Raw genomic sequence first — 19,296 nt, forward strand, 5'->3', positions numbered from 1 at the left:
ATTGTCATTTATTGAGATGCATAGTTTTCAGACGATTTATTTATTTTAAAGCTGCAATATGTAACTTTTTGGGTAACCCGACCAAATTCACATAGAAATAGCCTTATTGTTATTTTATTGTTGCTCTTTTTTCTTCTTCTCTCTCTTTAAAAAAAAAAACTTTTGACATTAGAAAATATTTACTAACTCTTATTTTTCTTAAAACTGCATTGTTGGTTAAGGGCTTGTAAGTAAGCATGTTGTATTCGGCACCTGTTGTATTTGGCACGTGACAAATAAAATGTGATTTGATTACAATGACTACACTATACTTGCTTGTTTTGTCAAACTGAAATTAGGCAAACTATTCTAATTTTAGCAACCAGGAAATGGTGGTGCAATTTCTGCATAGTGCATCTTTAAGAAGATGTTAATAGCGTTGTGCCTTTTCAACGATGCTAACATTTTTTGGTTGCACCTTGACTCACGCAAGTTGTGTACTCCACTTCTTTCATAATTACTTTAAGCAACATTCCATTTTAAGAAAAGTTATTTATTGGCGGTTGTGCATTGCTTTTTTATACAGTTCTTCTGAAGAATAATCGCATGTGGAAAATATCCAGCACCCCTGCAATGAACCATTTAAAAAACATTTTTACATATGGCCCCAGTAACAATATAGTTGAATAGCCCTGCCTTAGGGCATTACCACTTGGTGTGTGTATGCTGGGTGGTTTGTGTAACCCCTGAGCGTGTGCCCCATGTGTGTGACCCACTTGTTCTCCAGTGTGCGGTGCTCTTGCTCCAGAGCTCTCTGGTTGCCCTTCAGGGTGGCGTGTTGGGCGATGAGCTGCTCATACTCCGCTGCCTGTCTCTCATGTACACTCAGCAGGCGCTCGTGATCCTGCAGCACACTCTCCCTGCCCACCCGCGCCTCCTCCCGCTGCCGCTGCCACGCCTCTGACTCACTCTCCAACGCCCCCACCTGGCCCTGCAGCACAGCATTCTGGGCCATGAGAGATGCACTCTGGGAGTTGAGGGTGGAGTTCTCCACCTAAAAGAGGGAGACATTTTTTTTCATTTTACAACATCTATATATTGGCAACAACTGACACAGCTACTCTAACTAGGAATTAGGGCTGACCCCATTTAGTCGATTGGTCAATTGTTTGGTCGATAGGCTGTTGGTCAACAGAGATTTTTTGTTGTTGAGCGGTCACAAATATACATAGGGCTGACAGACAAAAAAAAGAGTTGTCTGTTCCTTCAACCAATCAATTAGTAGACATTTTTAAATGTGTATTTCCATATATTGACACATCCTATGTGTTTTAATCAATTCAACTATATTAGCTTGTCTGATGCTTTAAGCATACAGCTTGATTAAATAATTAGGACACAGAAATTACTAGAGGGAGTCCGATCAGCAATTGATTTGATTGTGCCGTGGCCGACTCAGACTTACTGCTCTGTGTTAACAAAAAAAAGACAGCGAGTGACTGACTAGCACCCGTTGTCTCTCTCCTCCCTGCTGCATCGTCTACCACAGAACATCAAAGTGTTTATCGAGCGGTCTGTGTTGCTAAAGCTGCAACATAATTACAGCCATTTGACTGAAAGGTTCTGTTACCGGAATCCATCATTTGTTTAGGAAAAACCTCCTATTCCCTCAACCCTTGCTCTCTTTACGTGACACATGTATGCATCGCATGCACATGACCAAAGACCTGTTCGCACAGGACAAGTATTACTGGAGAACGTTGGTTATGTAATTATTACTCCAGAATGCCCATTATTCCAGAGGACGATTCAGATGGGATAATTTTTCCCCCCTAACTGCCCCCTGTAATTTTATTTTATATACATTTACACAGTTATGAAGGAAGGTTTTTATTCTAGGCGTGAAGATACAGTATTTCAACATGTCCAGGTGATAGGGCCACACTGATAACTCAAGCTTGGTTCCAAAGTTTCTAAACCATACCAAACCATATTTCCTATAGTGTCACCATAATATTTCAATTGAGGAAGTGTGATCATAAATCATTAGGATATTTTAGCAATCCGCAGTGCATCGAAAATGCCCCCCAGCCTTCAGATGTGAGTAAACAGTGCAATTACACTTGAAAAGCATTTAAAGGCTATGGATGAAAAAGTTCTCTTATCATTTACAAAGGTCAGTTGTATGCTGCTGCTTTGCGATATATTAACAGCAAGGGTTGCATTAAATAGGCTCAATATTTTTTACTGATGCATTTGGTAATACTCAATTCATATGCACAAAACAAACAAAAGCATTCACTGTGAAAGTTGATAAGCTATATATGAATGGTGTACATGTAGCTTATGCGGATCCCTTAGTTCAATTTATCGAATCAGTTACTGTTTTCTTGCGCAAACAGTGAGCAACACCTGTCAAACGCAGACATTTCTCTCAAAATACAGGGATGTCAATTTTGCACAGGACTAATATTATCAGAGGACCTTGGAGTTTGCCAAAAAACAGTATGTTATTCTGGCTGGAATTGTTACTCTCCTGCAATGTAAAAATGACTGACATGGCCATCTGACATTTGGACAGGACTAATATTACAGATGAAATTATGTGCATGAGCACAAAACGCCACATTTCCCCGACCTCCCCAGTAAAACTAATACTGTCCGGATAGGGCCTGACCTATAGACAGGGCCGGTCTTCGCTTTTCTGCCGCCACAGGTGAGACCAAAAATTACACCGGTTTATTTATTGTTTAATAACTTCTTATCGCTGGGGGCAGTATTGAGTAGCTTGGATGAATAAGGTGCCCAGAGTAAACTGCCTGCTACTCAGGCCCAGTTGCTAATATATGCATATTATTAGTAGATTTGGATAGAAAACACTCTGAAGTTTCTAAAACTGTTTGAATGATGTCTGAGTATAACATAACTCATATGGCAGGCAAAAACCTGAGAAAAATTCCAACCAGGAAGTGGGAAATTTGAGGTTTGTAGGTTTGCCTATCCAATATTCAGTGTCTATGGGGTCATATTGCACTTCCTAAGGCTTCCACTAGATGTCAAGAGTCTTTAGAACCTTGTTTGATGCTTCTACTCTGAAGGGGGGAATGAGAGCTGAATGAGTAAGTGGTCTGCCAGAGTGGCATGAGCTGATCACGCGCGTTCACGTGAGAGTTAGCTTTGTTCCATTGCATTTCTACAGACAAAGCAATTCTCCGGTTTGAAACATTATTAAAGATTTATGATAAAAACATCCTAAAGATTGATTCTATACTTCGTTTGACATGTTTCTACGAACTGTAATATGAACTTTCGCCTGGACTTGCCCGTGCGTCGTGGGTTTGGATTGCACAAACAAAAAGGAGGTATTTGGACATAAATGGACTTTATCAAACAAATCAAACATTTATTGTGGAACTGGGATTCCTGGGAGTGCATTCTGATGAAGATCATCAAAAGGTATGTTAATATTTATAATGCTATTTCTGACTTTGTCGACTCCACAACATGACGGATATCTGTATGGCTTGGTTTGTTGTCTGAGCGCCGTACTCAGATTATTGCATGGTGTGCTTTTTCCGTAAAGTTTTTTGAAATCTGACACAGCGGTTGCATTAAGAAGTGGATCTAAAATACCATGCATAACAGTTGTATCTTTTATCAATGTTTATTATGAGTATTTCTGTAAATTGATGTGGCTCTCTGCAAAATCACCAGATGTTTTGGAACTATTGAACATAACGCACCAATGTAAACTGAGATTTTTGGATATAAATATGAACTTTATCGAACAAAACATACATTTATTGTGTATCATGAAGTCCTATGAGTGTCATCTGATGAAGATCAAAGGTTAGTGATTCATTTTCTCTATTTCTGCTTTTTGTGACTCCTCTCTTTGGCTGGAAAAATGGCTGTGTTTTTCTGTGACTAGGTACTGACCTAACAATCGTTTGGTGTGCTTTCGTTGTAAAGCCTTTTTGAAATCGGACACTGTGGTGGGATTAACAAGTTTATCTTTAAAATGGTGTGAAATACTTGTATGTTTGAGGAATTTTAATTATGACATTTCTGTTGAATTTGGCGCCCTGCACTTTCACTTGCTGTTGTCAAATCGATCCCGTTAACAGGATCTCAGCCATAAGAGGTTTTAAGGTAATTATTCAAGGCCTGCTTTATTTTTTTATTTAAAAAAAAACTAAAATGCTTGATTGCATTTCAAATCATGAATGATTCATATGCTGTGTGATGACATGAACAATTGATTGATACAGTAGCCTAAAAAAGTATTGAAATATAGGCCAAAGTAAAAAGGATGTGCTTTTATGCCTGAATCTCAAATGGTGGTTATACAAGGCTGCTATACTAAGCCTACTAATGATAATGACATTACTTATGATCATAATAATAATAATAATAACAACAACACCAATAAGAAGGGGATCAAGAAAAAGGAGCTTTATTGTTATTCTAAATATAATGTTTCGGACAATTTGGAACAGTGTAAACACTAAATAAATGATAATACCAGAGAGGCTGTTATAATGAAAAAAAGTGTAAAGCCTTTACAGCAAAGATTAAAAACAGCTGAATTTGGAGAAAGCGTATTTGTTATAAATTAATATAATTTTTATTAGGGTTGCACCATTGTTCTTATGTAATATAACCATATACAATTTCAGTAGCACGTCTTAGACTGATGTACAGTGCCATCCCCACAGCCTCCACAAAGTCTGTTTTTACATCCACTGAGAATGACAAGTTTCTCAATGTATTTGAAAATTCTTTCTAGCTTTTTTGTAAGTTAGTAGCGTGAGCTTTGGACCAGACCCAGTTGATTGAATGTTTCAAGTTCATTGCAGACAGGCCATGCGTAGCTAATGTGATGTATACGATATTTACTTTTAAAATCAGGATATTTTCTACCTGCAATGTTTTTATTTGTTGGTTTTATGTAGGCTATTTGCTTACTTCTATAGAAGTAACTTTTAGATTTGTATAATTTTCAATAAAAATAGAATTGAGATTAACCACATGACAATGATTTTGAAATACTATAATTTAAATAACACTGTTCCACAAAAATGTGCATATGAAAATCCTAACTGGATCGGTAGAAATGGTAAGATAAATAGTAAATTGGCACTCAACATGAAAAAAAATGTCCCACCCCTGGTGTAGCCTATTAAAGGCCAGCAGCGGGGGGGACATAGGGTGTGTCTATATATGGAAAAATACACGTTTAAAAATTTGGACCGATCGATTGGACGAAAGAACAGAAGACTGTCGGTTGACCAAGATCTTTTTTAGTCAGGGACAGCCCTACTAGGAATGCAAACAAGGGGGTGAGAAACAACTGCCAGACCGACACACAACCAAGCTCAGAGAGAGAGAGAGAAGCACAGTAACTGTGCGAACATGGTGGAGCAGAGCCCCTGTAGTATGTATTGTAGTACCTGTAGCTTGGCTGTCTGTGTGTGCAGGGCCGTGTTGTGCTCTTGCAGTAGAGCAGCCTGCCTCTGTACGGCCACAGTCTGGGCATTCAGCTGACTGTTCTGGGTGTCCAGCTGTCTCAGCTGCTCCTTCAGAAGGTGCTTCTCTGTCTGCAGGGTTGCATTCTGAAGGGAAAAGCATCCAGGTATGATTAAACATGCACAATATACCATTTGTATAACAATTTGCATGATGCTTGCATTGGCCAGTATGTTTTGACCGTTACTGTAGTAGCTGTTTTGCTACGCATGTTCTAAGCATTCACAGCAAGGGTTGAGGGCTCTACAGGAAGAAGTCCTTGTCAATGGTCAACTAAACATTCAACCCTTTTAAATTCCATCCCCACTCACATTCTTCTCTATGTCGATGAGGCGGTCCTTGAGTTTGAGGAGCTCCGTGGTGGCCTCTCTAGTCTCCGTCTCCCACTTCTCCTTCTGGCCGGGCCTGCCCTGGCCCTGACCTACAGCCTGCAGTGTGGAGCTCTGGGTCTGGGAGTGGGCCGCCTCCTCCTCCTGCCTCTGTCGCAGAGCCTCTAGAGTCTTCTTCACCTAATCACCACAACAGTGTGAGTAAAAAGATTGTAAGTGAATAAGTTACATAAGAGAGTAGAAATACGAGTGAAAGTGTTTGTGTCAGAAAGATTGAGTACGTGCAAGAGTATGATTAGTAGACTGTGTGCTCCAAATATATGTTTGAGTGTGTACACACGTCTGTGTGTGTGAGTGAATGAGAGAGGCGTATAGGTACGTACGGTGCTGAGTTCAGTGCGTAGCTGCTGGTTGAGACTACTAGACTCCTCCAGTCGAGACTCCAGCCCCTGAATCTTCTCCTCACGGATCTCCAGAGTCTTCTTCAGCGTTGACTCGATCTTACTCTCCAAGATCTTGAACTTACTGAGGGGGCAAAGAGACATGCAAACAATATGTTTAAATGTCATGAAGGCCAATAGAAAGTCCCAGACAAATTCATTCATTGTGATGCAAATTTATCAGCAACGTGGGGCTTTTATTTAAGTCCGATGATGATCAAACATAATGGAAATTCCTGCAGAACGATGTGCATTTACTTATATGTTTTTGAGGTTGAATGTACCATTTATTGTACCTTATTTCTAATACCAAGAGGGAGACCGCATGTGTGGCAGATATCAAGCCTTCACTTAGGAGAGACTAGAGTAATATTATGGAATATCAAGTTTGAGACAGAGGTTTGCTTGCTGAGGTAATCTGAAAAGTTTTACAACCATATGACTTTCATCTGTACTAAGGAGTCACTGTATTAGCTTTCCACTAAGACAACTATGAAGGAAAAATATGAAAAACCCTAGCCACAAGCAGTTGAACCTAATAGTTAAATAAAAATAAATATATATCATAAGCGTGCAGAGCACACGAGATTACTAAGTGCTGTAGAAATGTAACTCAGGGTGGTGAATTTATTTGACGTTAACTGAATAGTGGCAGCTTGGGTTTCATTGAGCACAAATAGCTGGAGAAGGAATGTCTTTGCTTTTAATCCAATCCCCCTGGGTGACACCCAGCTGGGTCTCTAACTCTTACCTTGAGAGGTGCCTCTTAACACATCCTCAGAGACTGAAGAAAACCCCTCAAGAAGAGGCCCTCCTTTCAGGCAATACAAGTTTTTCCAAAGTGTCTTATTTCATATATTTTCCCTTCAGAAAGGCTGGAGTTCAGGAGTGTACAGTTCAGCTATTCTCACAGCGCTGTCCTGCTGCTTGCCTCACCGGACCTGGGGTTCAAATAGTATTTGTTTTTTCTTTCAAATACTTTAGCTGCTACAATTGAACCAATGTAATTGTCCCAAAACCTCACCCATCTGGCACCCCAGGCAGGCAGGCTCAAATGCTCAAAATATTTGAAGGAAAACCAATACTATTTGAAGCCAGGTATGGTTCTTCCGGTCACTGTACATTACCTCACCCAGCAGGACTAGATTCTAGAACGCCTCCGCTCTCCAGGAAAAATTCCAGAGAAAATTAAACTGCTGCAAGACAGAGGAAAGGAAATAATCTTTCCCCTGTAATTTTCCCATATAGTCTTATGAAATTGGTTGTAATAGAACACTGCACACCTGCTGCTGGAGATCGCTCAAACACATACACTTTTGAGTGGAACACGTGTTCATGCCACCAACTGCACCAAACAATAAAATAAGAGCCTAAATAAAAGATGGCACATTAAATCTGCAGAGAAAGTGATTAAACGCTTTCAACGCAGGTTTGACCAGAAACCAGGACTCACCCACTATACCTGGCACAGGAGGTAGGGCAGAATCCATTAAAGCAAATAACTTGCTAAACATGAAAAGCCCCTTTACAACTCAAAACCAACATGTCCCCTGTACCTCATCCAAAGTGGACATTGGGCACACATTTTCACAAGCACTTCAGCACACACACACACACACACACACACACACACACACACAAATGCTATAAATACCTGTTACAAAATATTAGTACACTCCCTTTTTTTATACAAAAAAATGCCTGCAGTATTATGAGGGTAGGGTATTGAGTCTGAGACACCGGTAGGGTGATGGCATACTGGTACAGTGTAGATGTAGTTAGTGTGATGCATGCTGGTAGGCATAGCGTAAAGCCTCTTACTTGTCTTCACAGCTGTGCTCCTCCTGCAGTAGTTTCTCCCTGTTCAGGCCGATCTTCTCCAGCTCGTGGCTCAGTGTCTCCAACTCGTTCCATTGCTGCTGCACCTTTAGCTTTTCATTCACCAGGTCCTGGACAGAACACACACAATATAGCGCTGATTCTACTGAGCTGTCCACCAAACAGTTTTAGAGAGGCAGTTGTAGCAGAAATGCAGATCTAGAGACAGACTTGAAAGACACTGCACATTCAGTATACGGACAGGCTACTGTAACCCTTACTGCAGTTTTAGAGGCGCATTGACATAAGCAGAATATGCACAGAATACTAATCTCTCATGGTGTGATCCATAATTTATATATAAAAAAACTAAATATTTATCAATTCATCGGCACCCTGCATTTCTTTTTCTACTTGAACTCCATGTGCTATATGGTACATCTACACTGAACAAAAATATAAAAACGCAACATTTAACAATTTCAAAGATTTTACCGAGTTACAGTTCATATAAGGAATTCAGTCAATTGAAATTAATTCATTATGCCCTAATCTATGATTTCACATGGCTTGGAATACAGATATGCATCTGTTGGTCAGATACCTTACAAAAAAAAGGTAGGGGCGTGGATCAGAAAACCAGTCAGTATCTGGTGTGACCACCATTTGCCTCATGTGAGGCCAGTTGGACGTACTGTCGCATTTTCTAAAACGACATTGGATGCGGCTTATAGTAGAGAAATTAACATTGAATTATCTGGAAACACCTTTGGTGGATATTCTTGCAGTCAGCATGCCAATTTTACGCTCCCTCATCACTTCAGACATCTGTGGCATTGTGTTGTGTGAAAACTGCACATTTTAGAGTGGCCTTTTATTGCCCTGAGTAGGTGCACCTCTAATGATTATGCTGTTTAATCAGCTTCTTGATTTGCCAGACCTGTCAGGTGGATGGATTATCTTGACAAAGGAACAATTATCACTAACAGGGATGTAAACAAATTTGTGAACAAGATTTGAGAGAAATAAGCATTTTGTGCAGATTGACCATTTCTGGGATCTGTTATTTCAGCTCATGAAACATGGGACCAAAACTTTACATGTTGCGTTTAGATTTGTGTTCAGTATACCCTTTGACTTTATATTGTTTTTTTCCATCATCAATTTACACACAGTACCCCATAATGACAAAGCAAAAACTGGTTTAGACACTTTTGCTAATTTACAAAATAAAAAAGCTGAAATATTACATTTACATAAGTATTCAGACCCTTTACTCTGTACTTTGTTGAAGCACCTTAGGCAGCGATTACAGCCTCGAGTCTTCTTGGGTATGACGCTACAAGCTTGGCACACTTGTATGTGGGGGAGTTTCACATTCTTCTCTGCAGATCCTCAAGCTCTGTCATGTTGGATGGGGAGCGTTGCTGCACAGCTATTTTCAGGTCTCTCCAGAGATGTTAGATCAGGTTCAAATCGGGGCTCTGGCTGGGCCACTCAAGGACATTCAGAGATATGTCCCAAAGCCACTCCTGCATGGTCTTGGCTGTGTTTTTAGGGTCGTTGTACTGTTGGAAGGTGAACCTTTGCCCCAGTCAACCTGCTCCAGAGCGTTCAGGACCTTTCATCAAGGATCTCCATGTACTTTGCGCCGTTGATCTTTGCCTCGATCCTGACTGGTCTCCTAGTCCCTGCAGCCGAAAAACATCCCCACAGCATGATAATGCCACCACTATGCTTCACCGTAGGGATGGTGCCAGGTTTCCTCCAGACGTGACGCTTGGCATTCAGGTGAAAGAGTTCAATCCTGAAGTCATCAGACCAGAGAATTTTGTTTCTCATGGTCTGAGGGTCTTTAGGTGCCTTTTGGCAAACTCCAAGCGGGCTGTTATATGCCTATTGAGGAGTGGCTTCAGTCTAGCCACTCTACCATAAAGGCCTCATTGGTGGAGTGCTACAGAGATGGTTGTTCTTCTGGAAGGTTCTCCTATCTCCACAGAGGCACTCTGGAGCTCTGTCAGAGTGACCATCAGGTTCTTGGTCACCTCCCTGACCAAGGCCCTTCTCCCACGATTGCACCGTTTGGCCAGCTCTAGCAAGAGACTAGGTGGTTCCAAGCTTCTTCCATTTAATAATGATGGAGGCCACTGTGTTCTTGGGGACATTCAATGTCTGCAGAAATGTTTTGGTACCCTTCCCAGATCTGTGCCTCGACACAATCCTGTCTCGGAGCTCTACGGACAATTCCTTCGACCTTATATCTTTGTTTTTGCTCTGACATGCACTGTCAACTGTGGGACCTTACATAGACAGGTGTGTGACTTTCCAAATCATGTATAATCAATTGAATTCACCACAGGTGGACTTCAATCAAGTTGTAGAAACATCAAGGATGATCAATGGAAACAGTATCTGTTTTTTCTTTTTAATACATTTGCAAAGGTTTCTAAAACCTGTTTTCGCTTTGTCATTATGGGGTATTTTCAGATTGCTGGAAAAAAATTATTTGATCAATTTTAGAATAAGGCTGTAACATAACAGAATGTGGAAAAAGTCAAGGCGTCTGAATACTTTCCGAAGGCACTGTATATACTGCATAGTACACGTACTTCTCTACAATCTACTGTAGCCTATATTATCCTCAGACCTTCCCCATACATACCTCTCGGAGTGTGGCCAGGGTCCTCTTGTCAATCGTGGCCTGTTTCTGCAGCTCCTTGTTCTCCCTCTCCAGCTCTTTGACTTTCCCAGTCACCTCCTTTAACCTCTCCAGCTCTTTCTCCTTGGTGATGCCCTCCTTCTCCAGGGAGGCCAGCCTCAGAGCACTCTCCTCCAGCACCCCCTCCTTCACCTCCAGCTGCTGCCACAGCCTCCGTGCCTCCTTCTCCAGCTGCTTCCTCTCCTGCAATTTAATTGAATTGAAATCAGGAGTACTTAAGACACAGCCACTACAGTTTACACATAACACACAGACATACCTTCTCTGACTGGCCCAGTTCTTGCTCCAGCCCCCTCTTCTCCTTCTCCACTACCTCCAGGCGTTTCCCCACCAGGCACACCTCCTCCAGCTCCCTTCTTAACCCCCCTGTCTCGGCCTCAGCCTGCCTTAGCTCCCTTTCCAGCCCCTGGATCTTGGTGCAGCTATTGTCCAGGCTCTGCTGGAGCCTCTGGTTCTCCTGACCCAGGCTGCTGACGCTCATCTCCAGCCTCTCCGCCCTCTTCCCCTGGGACCTCAGCTCCTCCACAGACCGGGCCAGCTCCTCCCTCTCCCGCTCTAGCTCCCCATTCTCCTGCTGGAGCTGGGGCAGGCGCACGGCGGCCGGCCGGAGAGATTCCACAGTGCGGCGGAGCTCCAGGTTCTCCTGGTCCAGGAGGCTGTGGTCCTTCTCCAGAGTGGTCAGGCGCAGGCTGATGTTCTGGGCCGTGTCCGCCTGCTTCTTCAGCCTCCGGTTGTCCTGCTCCAGGCTAGCGTTGTCTCTCTCCAGGGCCTCGGCCCGGTCACACGTGATCATCAGAGACGCCACCTATGTTTACATTTACAGTTTAGTCATGTTGAAATCATTGTGATATATGGTTGTTTTACCTAAGTTGAATACACTGATTGGGATCCACAATCACTGCAAGTAAAACATTCTTCAAAGACCTCTGCAGATATGGCAAAACAAGTGTGAGCGCAAGAATGACCTCCCTCACCTCCCTCTGAAGCTGCTCCTTGCTCCTCTCCAGATGTGCAGTCTCCCTCTCCAGCTCCTCACAGCGCTCCCCCCTCTCCCTCAGTGTCTCCAGCTCCTTAGTCGACTCCTTGCCCTGGGCCTCTAGCCGGGCCAGCTTGGACCCTGTGTCCGTGATGGTCTGGTGGAGGACGCGGTTCTCCGTCTCCACCTCCCTGACCCGAGCCTCACTGTCGGCTTGGGCGCGCTGACGCAGGGAGCTCACCGCCTGGCTCAGGTGCTCCTTCTCCTGCTCCAGCTCAGAGATCTGGAGAACACACAAAGACAGTCAGGTGGGACAACAGTGACATAAGAGGGACCATCGATGACACACACAATCAGTGGTGCATTTAGCATGTGTAAGGTTAGAAGTAGTGTGTACCTGTCTGTCCTTGTCTGACTGCAGTGTCTCCAGAGCCTTATCCAGTTTCTGCTTGTCTTTGAGCAGATCTTCCCCGAGACCCTCCATGTCCTGGGTGGTCTGCTTCTCCTGGTCCAGCAGGGTCTGCAGATGCTCCAGCTAGTGAAGGAATGGAGGAAACAGCAGACACAAAATGAATGACAATCATGATAGAAAGCACAAACACTAAATGAACAAAATCAAGCCAGAGCAAAGAGGTAATAAATATGAAAGCATAATGTCAGAAGTGTGTGAGAGAGTGTATTCGGAAAGTATTCAGACTCCTTAACTCTTTCCACATGTTACATTGCAGCCTTATTCTAAAATTGATTAAATAAATATTCAATCTACACGGAACAACCTATAATGACAAAGCGAAAACAGCTTTCCAGATATTTTTATAAAAAATATAAACAGAAATAAATAAGGTGTTCAGACCGTTTGCTATGAGACTCGAAATTGAGCTCAGGTGCATCCTGTTTCCATTGATCATCCTTGAGATGTTTCTACAACGTGATTGGAGTCCACCTCTGGTAAATTCAATTGATTGGACATGATTTGGAAAGGCACAGACTTGTCTATATAAGGTCCGACAGTTAACATTGAATGTCAGAGCAAAAACCAAGCAATGAGGTCAAAGAAATTGTCCGTAGAGATACGAGCCAGGATTGTTTCGAGGCACAGATCTGGGGAAGGGTACCAAAATCAATCTACAGCATTGAAGATCCCCAAGAACACAGTGTCCTCCATTATTAAATAAAATAAGTTTGGAAACACCAAGACTCTTCCTAGAGCCGGCCGCCCGGCCAAAATGAGCTATCGTCGGAGAAGGGCCTTGGTCTGAGACGTGACCAAGAACCCAATGGTCACTGACAGAGCTCCAGAGTTGTCTGTGGAGATGATTGTCCTTCTGGAAGGTTCTTCCATCTCTTCAGCACTCCACCAATCAGGCCTTAATGGTAGTAAAAGGCACATGACAGCCCGCTTGGAGTTCGCCAAATAGCACCTAAAGGACTCGCAGACCATGAGAAACAAGATTCTCTGGTCTGATGAAACCAAGATTGAACTCTTTGGCCTGAATGCCAAGTGTTACACGTCTGGAGGAAACCTGGCACCATCCCTATGGTGAAGCATGGTGGTGGTAGCAGCATGTTTTGGGGATGTTTTCCAGCGGCAGGGACTGGGAGACCAGTCAGGATCGAGGGAAAGATGAACAGAGAAAAGTACAGAGAAATCCTTGATGAAAACATGCTCCAGAGTGCTCAGGACCTCAGACTGTGGCGAAGGTTCACCTTCCAACAGGACAATGACCCTAAGCACACAGCCAAGACAACGCAAAAGTGGCTTTGGGACAAGTCTCAATGTCCTCGAGTGGCCCAGCCAGAGCCTGGACTTGAACCCGATCAAACATCTCTGGACAGACCTGAAAATAGCTGTTCAGCAACAATCCCCATCCAACCTGACAGAGATTGAGAGGATCTGCAGAGAAGAAATGGGAGAAACTCCCCAAATACAGGTGTTCCAAGCTTGTAGCGTCATACCCAAGAAGACTCGAGGCTGTAATATCTTACCAAATAAGCTTCAACAAAGGATCTGAAATACTGATATTTCGTGTTTATTTTTTTTATACATTTCTAAAAACCTGTTTTTCACTTCGTTATTATGTGGGGTATTGTGTGTAGATTGATGAGGGGGGGAAAACAATTGAATCCATTTTAGAAAAGTCTAACGTGACAAAATATGGAAAAAGTCAAGGGGTCTGAATACTTTCCGAACGCACTGTACATTAAAAACATACACACCGGTGCTGGGCCAATGCCAAATACTAGAGAAATATTGCATTAATCCGGTACATGCTGCTCTGCGCCCACCCGCATGCTTTAACTGCACCACAAAACATACTGCAATGCATACTGCAGACCAACTTTATAGGACATGTGGGACCAGCATATAGTATCCCACAACACACAGACTGTCAATCTATAAAAGTATGTGGGACCCGCATACAGTACCTTCTGCATGCTTATTTTCTGTATTCAAGGTGTGTGACCCCCATCCCTGTGCGTACGTGCATCAGAGTGGCTGAGTGTGCATGTACGCAGGTCTGTCAGTCTGTCTCTAGTATATGTGTGTCTATGCGCAATCAGTGTGTGTCTGTACAGTACCTTCTTGCAGAGGCCCTGGTTCTCACTCTCCAGCTCCAAGGTATGTAGCTGGCCCTCCTCTAGACTTAGGGAAGCCTCTCTGAGCTCCTGGATGGTGGTCTGCAGACCCTGGTTCTCTTTCTCCAGCTTCAGCAGACGGCTCGACGCAGACTCGTTCAGCTCAAACACAAATGACTTGCGCGCTGCACAGAGGGGGGGGGATTGATTAATCCAAGGCATTTGTGTACTGTACAGTATGAGATTGGGATCATAAGTGTGTCTTTATTTATTTCGAATAGTGGGTGGAAGTGATTGACAGAGAGGCTTTGGCTGCTTGCATAATGGATATTTTTCATTTTGACTGAATCGGTGTGGAAAGTTTGAGTCAGCCACATTTATAGCACACTGTAGATTTCTATATCATAAGTATTGTGTGTAGATTTACATGATATATACAGTCGTGCTCAAATTTGTTGGTACCCTTACAGCTCATTGAATAATGCTTCTTTCCTCCTGGAAAAAAAGTGATGAAATTAAAAGCTATTTTATCATGTATACTTGCATGCCTTTGGTATGTCATAGAATAAAGCAAAGAAGCTGTGAAAAGATTAATTATAGCTTATTCTACAAAGATATTCTAGAATGGCCTGGACACATTTGTTGGTACCCCTTAGAAAAGATAATACATAATTGGATTACAGTGATGTTTCAACCTAATTTGCTTCTTTAATTAGTATCACACGTATCCAATCTTGTAATCAGTCATTCAGCCTATTTGAATAGAGTAAAGTAGTCACTGAGCTGTTTGGTATCATTGTATACACCACACTGAACATGGACCAGAGAAAGCAAAGGAGAAATTTGTCTAAGGAGATCAGAAAGAAAATAATAGACAAGCATGGTAATGGTAAAGGCTACAAGACCATCTCCAAGCAGCTTGATGTTGCTGTGACAACAGTTGCAAATATTATTAAGAAGTTTAAGGTCCATGGAACTGTAGCCAACCTCCCTGGGCGCGGCCGCAAGAGGAACATCGACCCCAGATTAAACAGAAGGATAGTGCGAATGGTAGAAAAAGAACCAAGGATAACTGCCAAAGAGATACAAGCTGAACTCCAAGGTGAAGGCACGTCAGTTTCTGATCACACCATCTGTCGCTTTTTGAGCGAAAGCAGGACTCCATGGAATAAGTCCCAGGAGGACTCCACTTTTGAAAGAAAAACATAAAAGCCAGAAAGGAATTTGCCACAATCCTTCTGGGAGAATGTCCTTTGGACAGATGAGTCAAAACTGGAGCTTTTTGGCAAGTCACATCAGCTCTATGTTCACAGAGGAAAAAATGAAGCTTTTTAAGAAAAGAACACCATACCTACAGTGAAACATGGAGGCTCAGTTCTGTTTTGGCACTGCTTTGCTGTGCCTGGCACAGGGTGCCTTGAATCTGTGCAGGGCACAATGAAATCTCAAGACTATCAAGGCATTCTGGAGCTAAAATGTTCTGCCCAGTGTCAGAAAGCTCTGTCTCAGTCGCAGGTCATAGGTCCTCCAACAGGATAATGACCCAAAGCACACAGCTAAAAGCACCCAAGAATGGATAAGAACAAAACATAGGACAATTCTGAAGTGGCCTTCTATAAGTCCTGATCTGAATCCTATCGAACATCTATGGAAAGAGATGAAACCTGCAGTCTGGAGAAGGCACCCATCAAACCTGAGACAGCTGGAGCAGTTCAGGAAGAGTGGGCCAAGCTACCTGTTAACAGGTGCAGAAGTCTCATTGAGAACTACAGAAAACATTTGATTGCAGTGATTGCCTCTAAAGGTTGTGCAACAAAATATTAGGTTAAGGGTCCCATCATTTTTGTCCATGCCATATTCATTTGTTTTCTTATTTACAATATTATGTTGAATAAAAAATCTAAAGCAAAGATGGATTTCTATTAAATATGGAATAAACAATGGTGGATGCCAATTGCTTTTGTCAGTTTCAAGTTATTTCAGAGAAAATTGTGCATTCTTCGTTTTTTGTGGAGAGGTACCAACAAATTTGAGCACGTCTGTATGTGTTGACAGTTAGAGGACCAGGCACTGTGATAAATGTGAGGCTGAGGGAAACAGCTGAGGCAGCTGCTGAGTTACTATATTACCTTTCTGACAATACAGAGTGAAATTTTAACTTCAACACAGAGGCCAAAATGTAACCCCTCACACACACACCAATGCAAAGACCTGTCGTGCAAATCTACAGTGATGTTCACCCTCTCTAATAAAAAAAACTGAAACTATGATACAATTCAATTCTCTAGTTCAAGTATCAACAGCATAGTGTTGAACAGAATTTTTATTTTAGGTTGCGCCACAAGCTCTGGCAGGATTCACTGAGAATCTTAGATTTTTCAACCAAAATCTCCATCAGGCACTAATGGAAGATGATTTATACATGTTGGCTGTCAGCAGAATAATATATGTGCCATTTAGCAGACCCTACAGTGACTACATGCATGCATACATGTTACGTATGGGTGGCCCCAGAAAAAGAACCTATGAACTGAACAGTACCACAACTCAGTGATGTAGCTGGGGAAAAACCTACACATGTTTAGTGTGTGTGTGAGAGAGAGAATATGTGTGTGTGCGCCTTTACTGTCACTGTTGTCGTTGTTCTTAGCAAGCTGCTCCAGCTCCCAGCCAAGGTGGGTAGACTCGTTCATGCTCTGTTTCTGAGAGATCTCCAGCAGCATGTTCTCCTCTATCAACTCCTCCAGGCGCTTCTTATCTGTGTCCCGGTCCTGAGAGGGACAGCAGGGTCAGACACACACACCAACATATATACAGTTAACAGTGCATTCGGAAAGTATTCAGACCCCTTGATTTTTCCCACATTTTGTTACGTTACAGCCTTATTCTAAAATGGATTAAATTAATTTGTTCTCCTCGCCAATCTACACACAATACCCCATAATAACAAAGCGAAAACAGGTTTAGAAATTGTATCACATTTATTTGCTATGAGACTCAAAATGTAGCTCATGTGCATCCTGTTTCCATTGATCGTCCTTGAGATGTTTCCACAACTTGATTGTAGTCTACCTGTGGTGAATTCAATTGATTGGGAATGATTTGGAAAGGCACACACCAGTCTATATAAGGTCCCACAGTTGACATTGCATGTCAGAGCAAAAACCAAGCAATGAGGTCAAAGGAATGTTTGTAGAGCACCGAGGCAGGATTGTGTCGAGGCACAGATCTGGGGAAGGGTACCAAAAAATGTCTGCAGCATTGAATGTCCCCAAGAACATATGGGCCTCCATCATTCTTAAAAATGGAAGAAGTTTGGAACCACCAAGACTCTTCCTAGAGCTGGCCGTCCAGCCAAACTGAGCAATCGGGGGAGAAGGGCCTTGGTCAGGGAGGTGACCAACAACCCGATGGTCACTCAGAGAGCTCCAGAGGTCCTCTGTGGAGATGGAAGAACCTTCCAGACGGACAACTGTCTCTGAAGCACTCCACCAATCAGGCCTTTATTGTAAAGCAGCCAAATGAAAGCCTCTCCTCAATAAAATGCACATGACAGCGCGCTTGGAGTTTTCCAAAAGGCACCTAAAGGACACTTCAGCCAATGAGAAACAAGATTCTCTCGTCTGATGAAACCAAGAATGATCTCTTTGGTATGAATGCCAAGCGTCATGTCTGGAGGAAACCTGGCACCATCCCTACGGTGAAGCATGGTGATGGCAGCATCGTGCTGTGGGGATGTTTTTCAGCGGCAGGGACTGGGAGACTAGTTAGGATCGATGGAAAGATTAACAGAGCAAAGTACAGAGAGATCCTTGATGAAATCCTGAGTGCTCTGGAGCAGGTTCTCAGACTAGGGCGAAGGTTCACCTTCCAGCAGGACAATGAACCTAAGCACACAGCCAAGACAATGCAGGGGTGGCTTGGGACAAGTCTCTGAATATCCTTGAGTGGCCCAGCCTGAGCCTGGACTTGAACTCAATCTAATATCTCTGGAGAGACCTGAAAACAGCTGTGCAGCGACGCTCCCCATCCAACCTGACAGAGCTTGAGAGGATCTGCAGAGAAAAATGGGAGATGCTCCAAATATATTAGCAGAAATTTCTAAAAACCTGTTTTTGCTTTGTCATTCTTGGGCATGATGTGTAGATTGATGAGGGGATTTTTTTTATTAAATACATTTTAGAATAAGGCTGTAACATAAAATGTGGAAAAAGTGAAGGTGTCTGAATACTTTCCGGAGGCACTGTATACACTAACACTGCAATGACATAACATACACCGACATATAGCACACACAGATGTACAGGCAAACAGACAGATGGACCAATCCCTACTGCTTTTATTACCATCTCCATGTCATGCAGTTTGGAGCGCAGCTGCAGGTTCTCCTTCTCCAACTCATGTAGTTTGTCACAGCGCCCCCTGGCTGCCCCCAGCTGCTCTTCCAGCATGGCTTTGGTATCAATCAGAGTCACGTTGTCCTCTCTCAGCTCCTGGAAACACACACACAGAAGAAACACAGACAAACTGTCAGATGGAAACAAAGTAGGGTTGACCCCATTTAGTTGACTGGTCGATAAACTGTTGGTTGACCAAGATTTTTAAAATAACTACATTTTTAAAAGGTTTTTTTCCTAAATGGCACACAAGACACCTGTCTGATTCACGGCCATCTCAGTGGACTAATCCATTGAGGTCGCGGAGATGCCAAGGTCCAAGAAAAAGGGGTGTGTGGCTCAGATGCAAAAGGAACTTACAGTATCTCTCCAGAATGCGCACTCTCCTGCAAATTCACGGTTTCATAACTTCATTGTGTGAATTGTTTGCCATTTGATTGTTAGTGTCTATGAATTCCCCATTACTTATATCACCACGGACATGTTTGCAGCGCTCACAACGCATGCTACACTTGTGAGAAACAAGTTTTGG

General features: G+C 42.8%; 1 protein-coding gene across 1 annotated transcript in view; it reads right to left on the minus strand.

The window, feature by feature from the left end:
• ccdc88c (coiled-coil domain containing 88C) overlaps window positions 1-19,296 on the minus strand; it is an 86,068-nt gene that overhangs the window by 17,998 nt on the left and 48,774 nt on the right. The window contains exons 11-22 of the mRNA XM_023994229.1: window positions 18,714-18,860; window positions 16,994-17,138; window positions 14,371-14,552; window positions 12,188-12,325; window positions 11,789-12,073; window positions 11,074-11,619; window positions 10,758-10,997; window positions 8,099-8,226; window positions 6,221-6,362; window positions 5,820-6,017; window positions 5,433-5,594; window positions 756-1,033 (exon numbers count right to left, since the gene is read on the minus strand). Of these exons, the coding sequence (XP_023849997.1) occupies window positions 756-1,033; window positions 5,433-5,594; window positions 5,820-6,017; window positions 6,221-6,362; window positions 8,099-8,226; window positions 10,758-10,997; window positions 11,074-11,619; window positions 11,789-12,073; window positions 12,188-12,325; window positions 14,371-14,552; window positions 16,994-17,138; window positions 18,714-18,860 (2,591 nt within the window). The remainder of the gene's footprint in view (window positions 1-755; window positions 1,034-5,432; window positions 5,595-5,819; window positions 6,018-6,220; window positions 6,363-8,098; window positions 8,227-10,757; window positions 10,998-11,073; window positions 11,620-11,788; window positions 12,074-12,187; window positions 12,326-14,370; window positions 14,553-16,993; window positions 17,139-18,713; window positions 18,861-19,296) is intronic.

The sequence above is a fragment of the Salvelinus sp. IW2-2015 genome, linkage group LG9 (assembly GCF_002910315.2).
Source record: "Salvelinus sp. IW2-2015 linkage group LG9, ASM291031v2, whole genome shotgun sequence".
NCBI lineage: Eukaryota > Metazoa > Chordata > Actinopteri > Salmoniformes > Salmonidae > Salvelinus > Salvelinus sp. IW2-2015.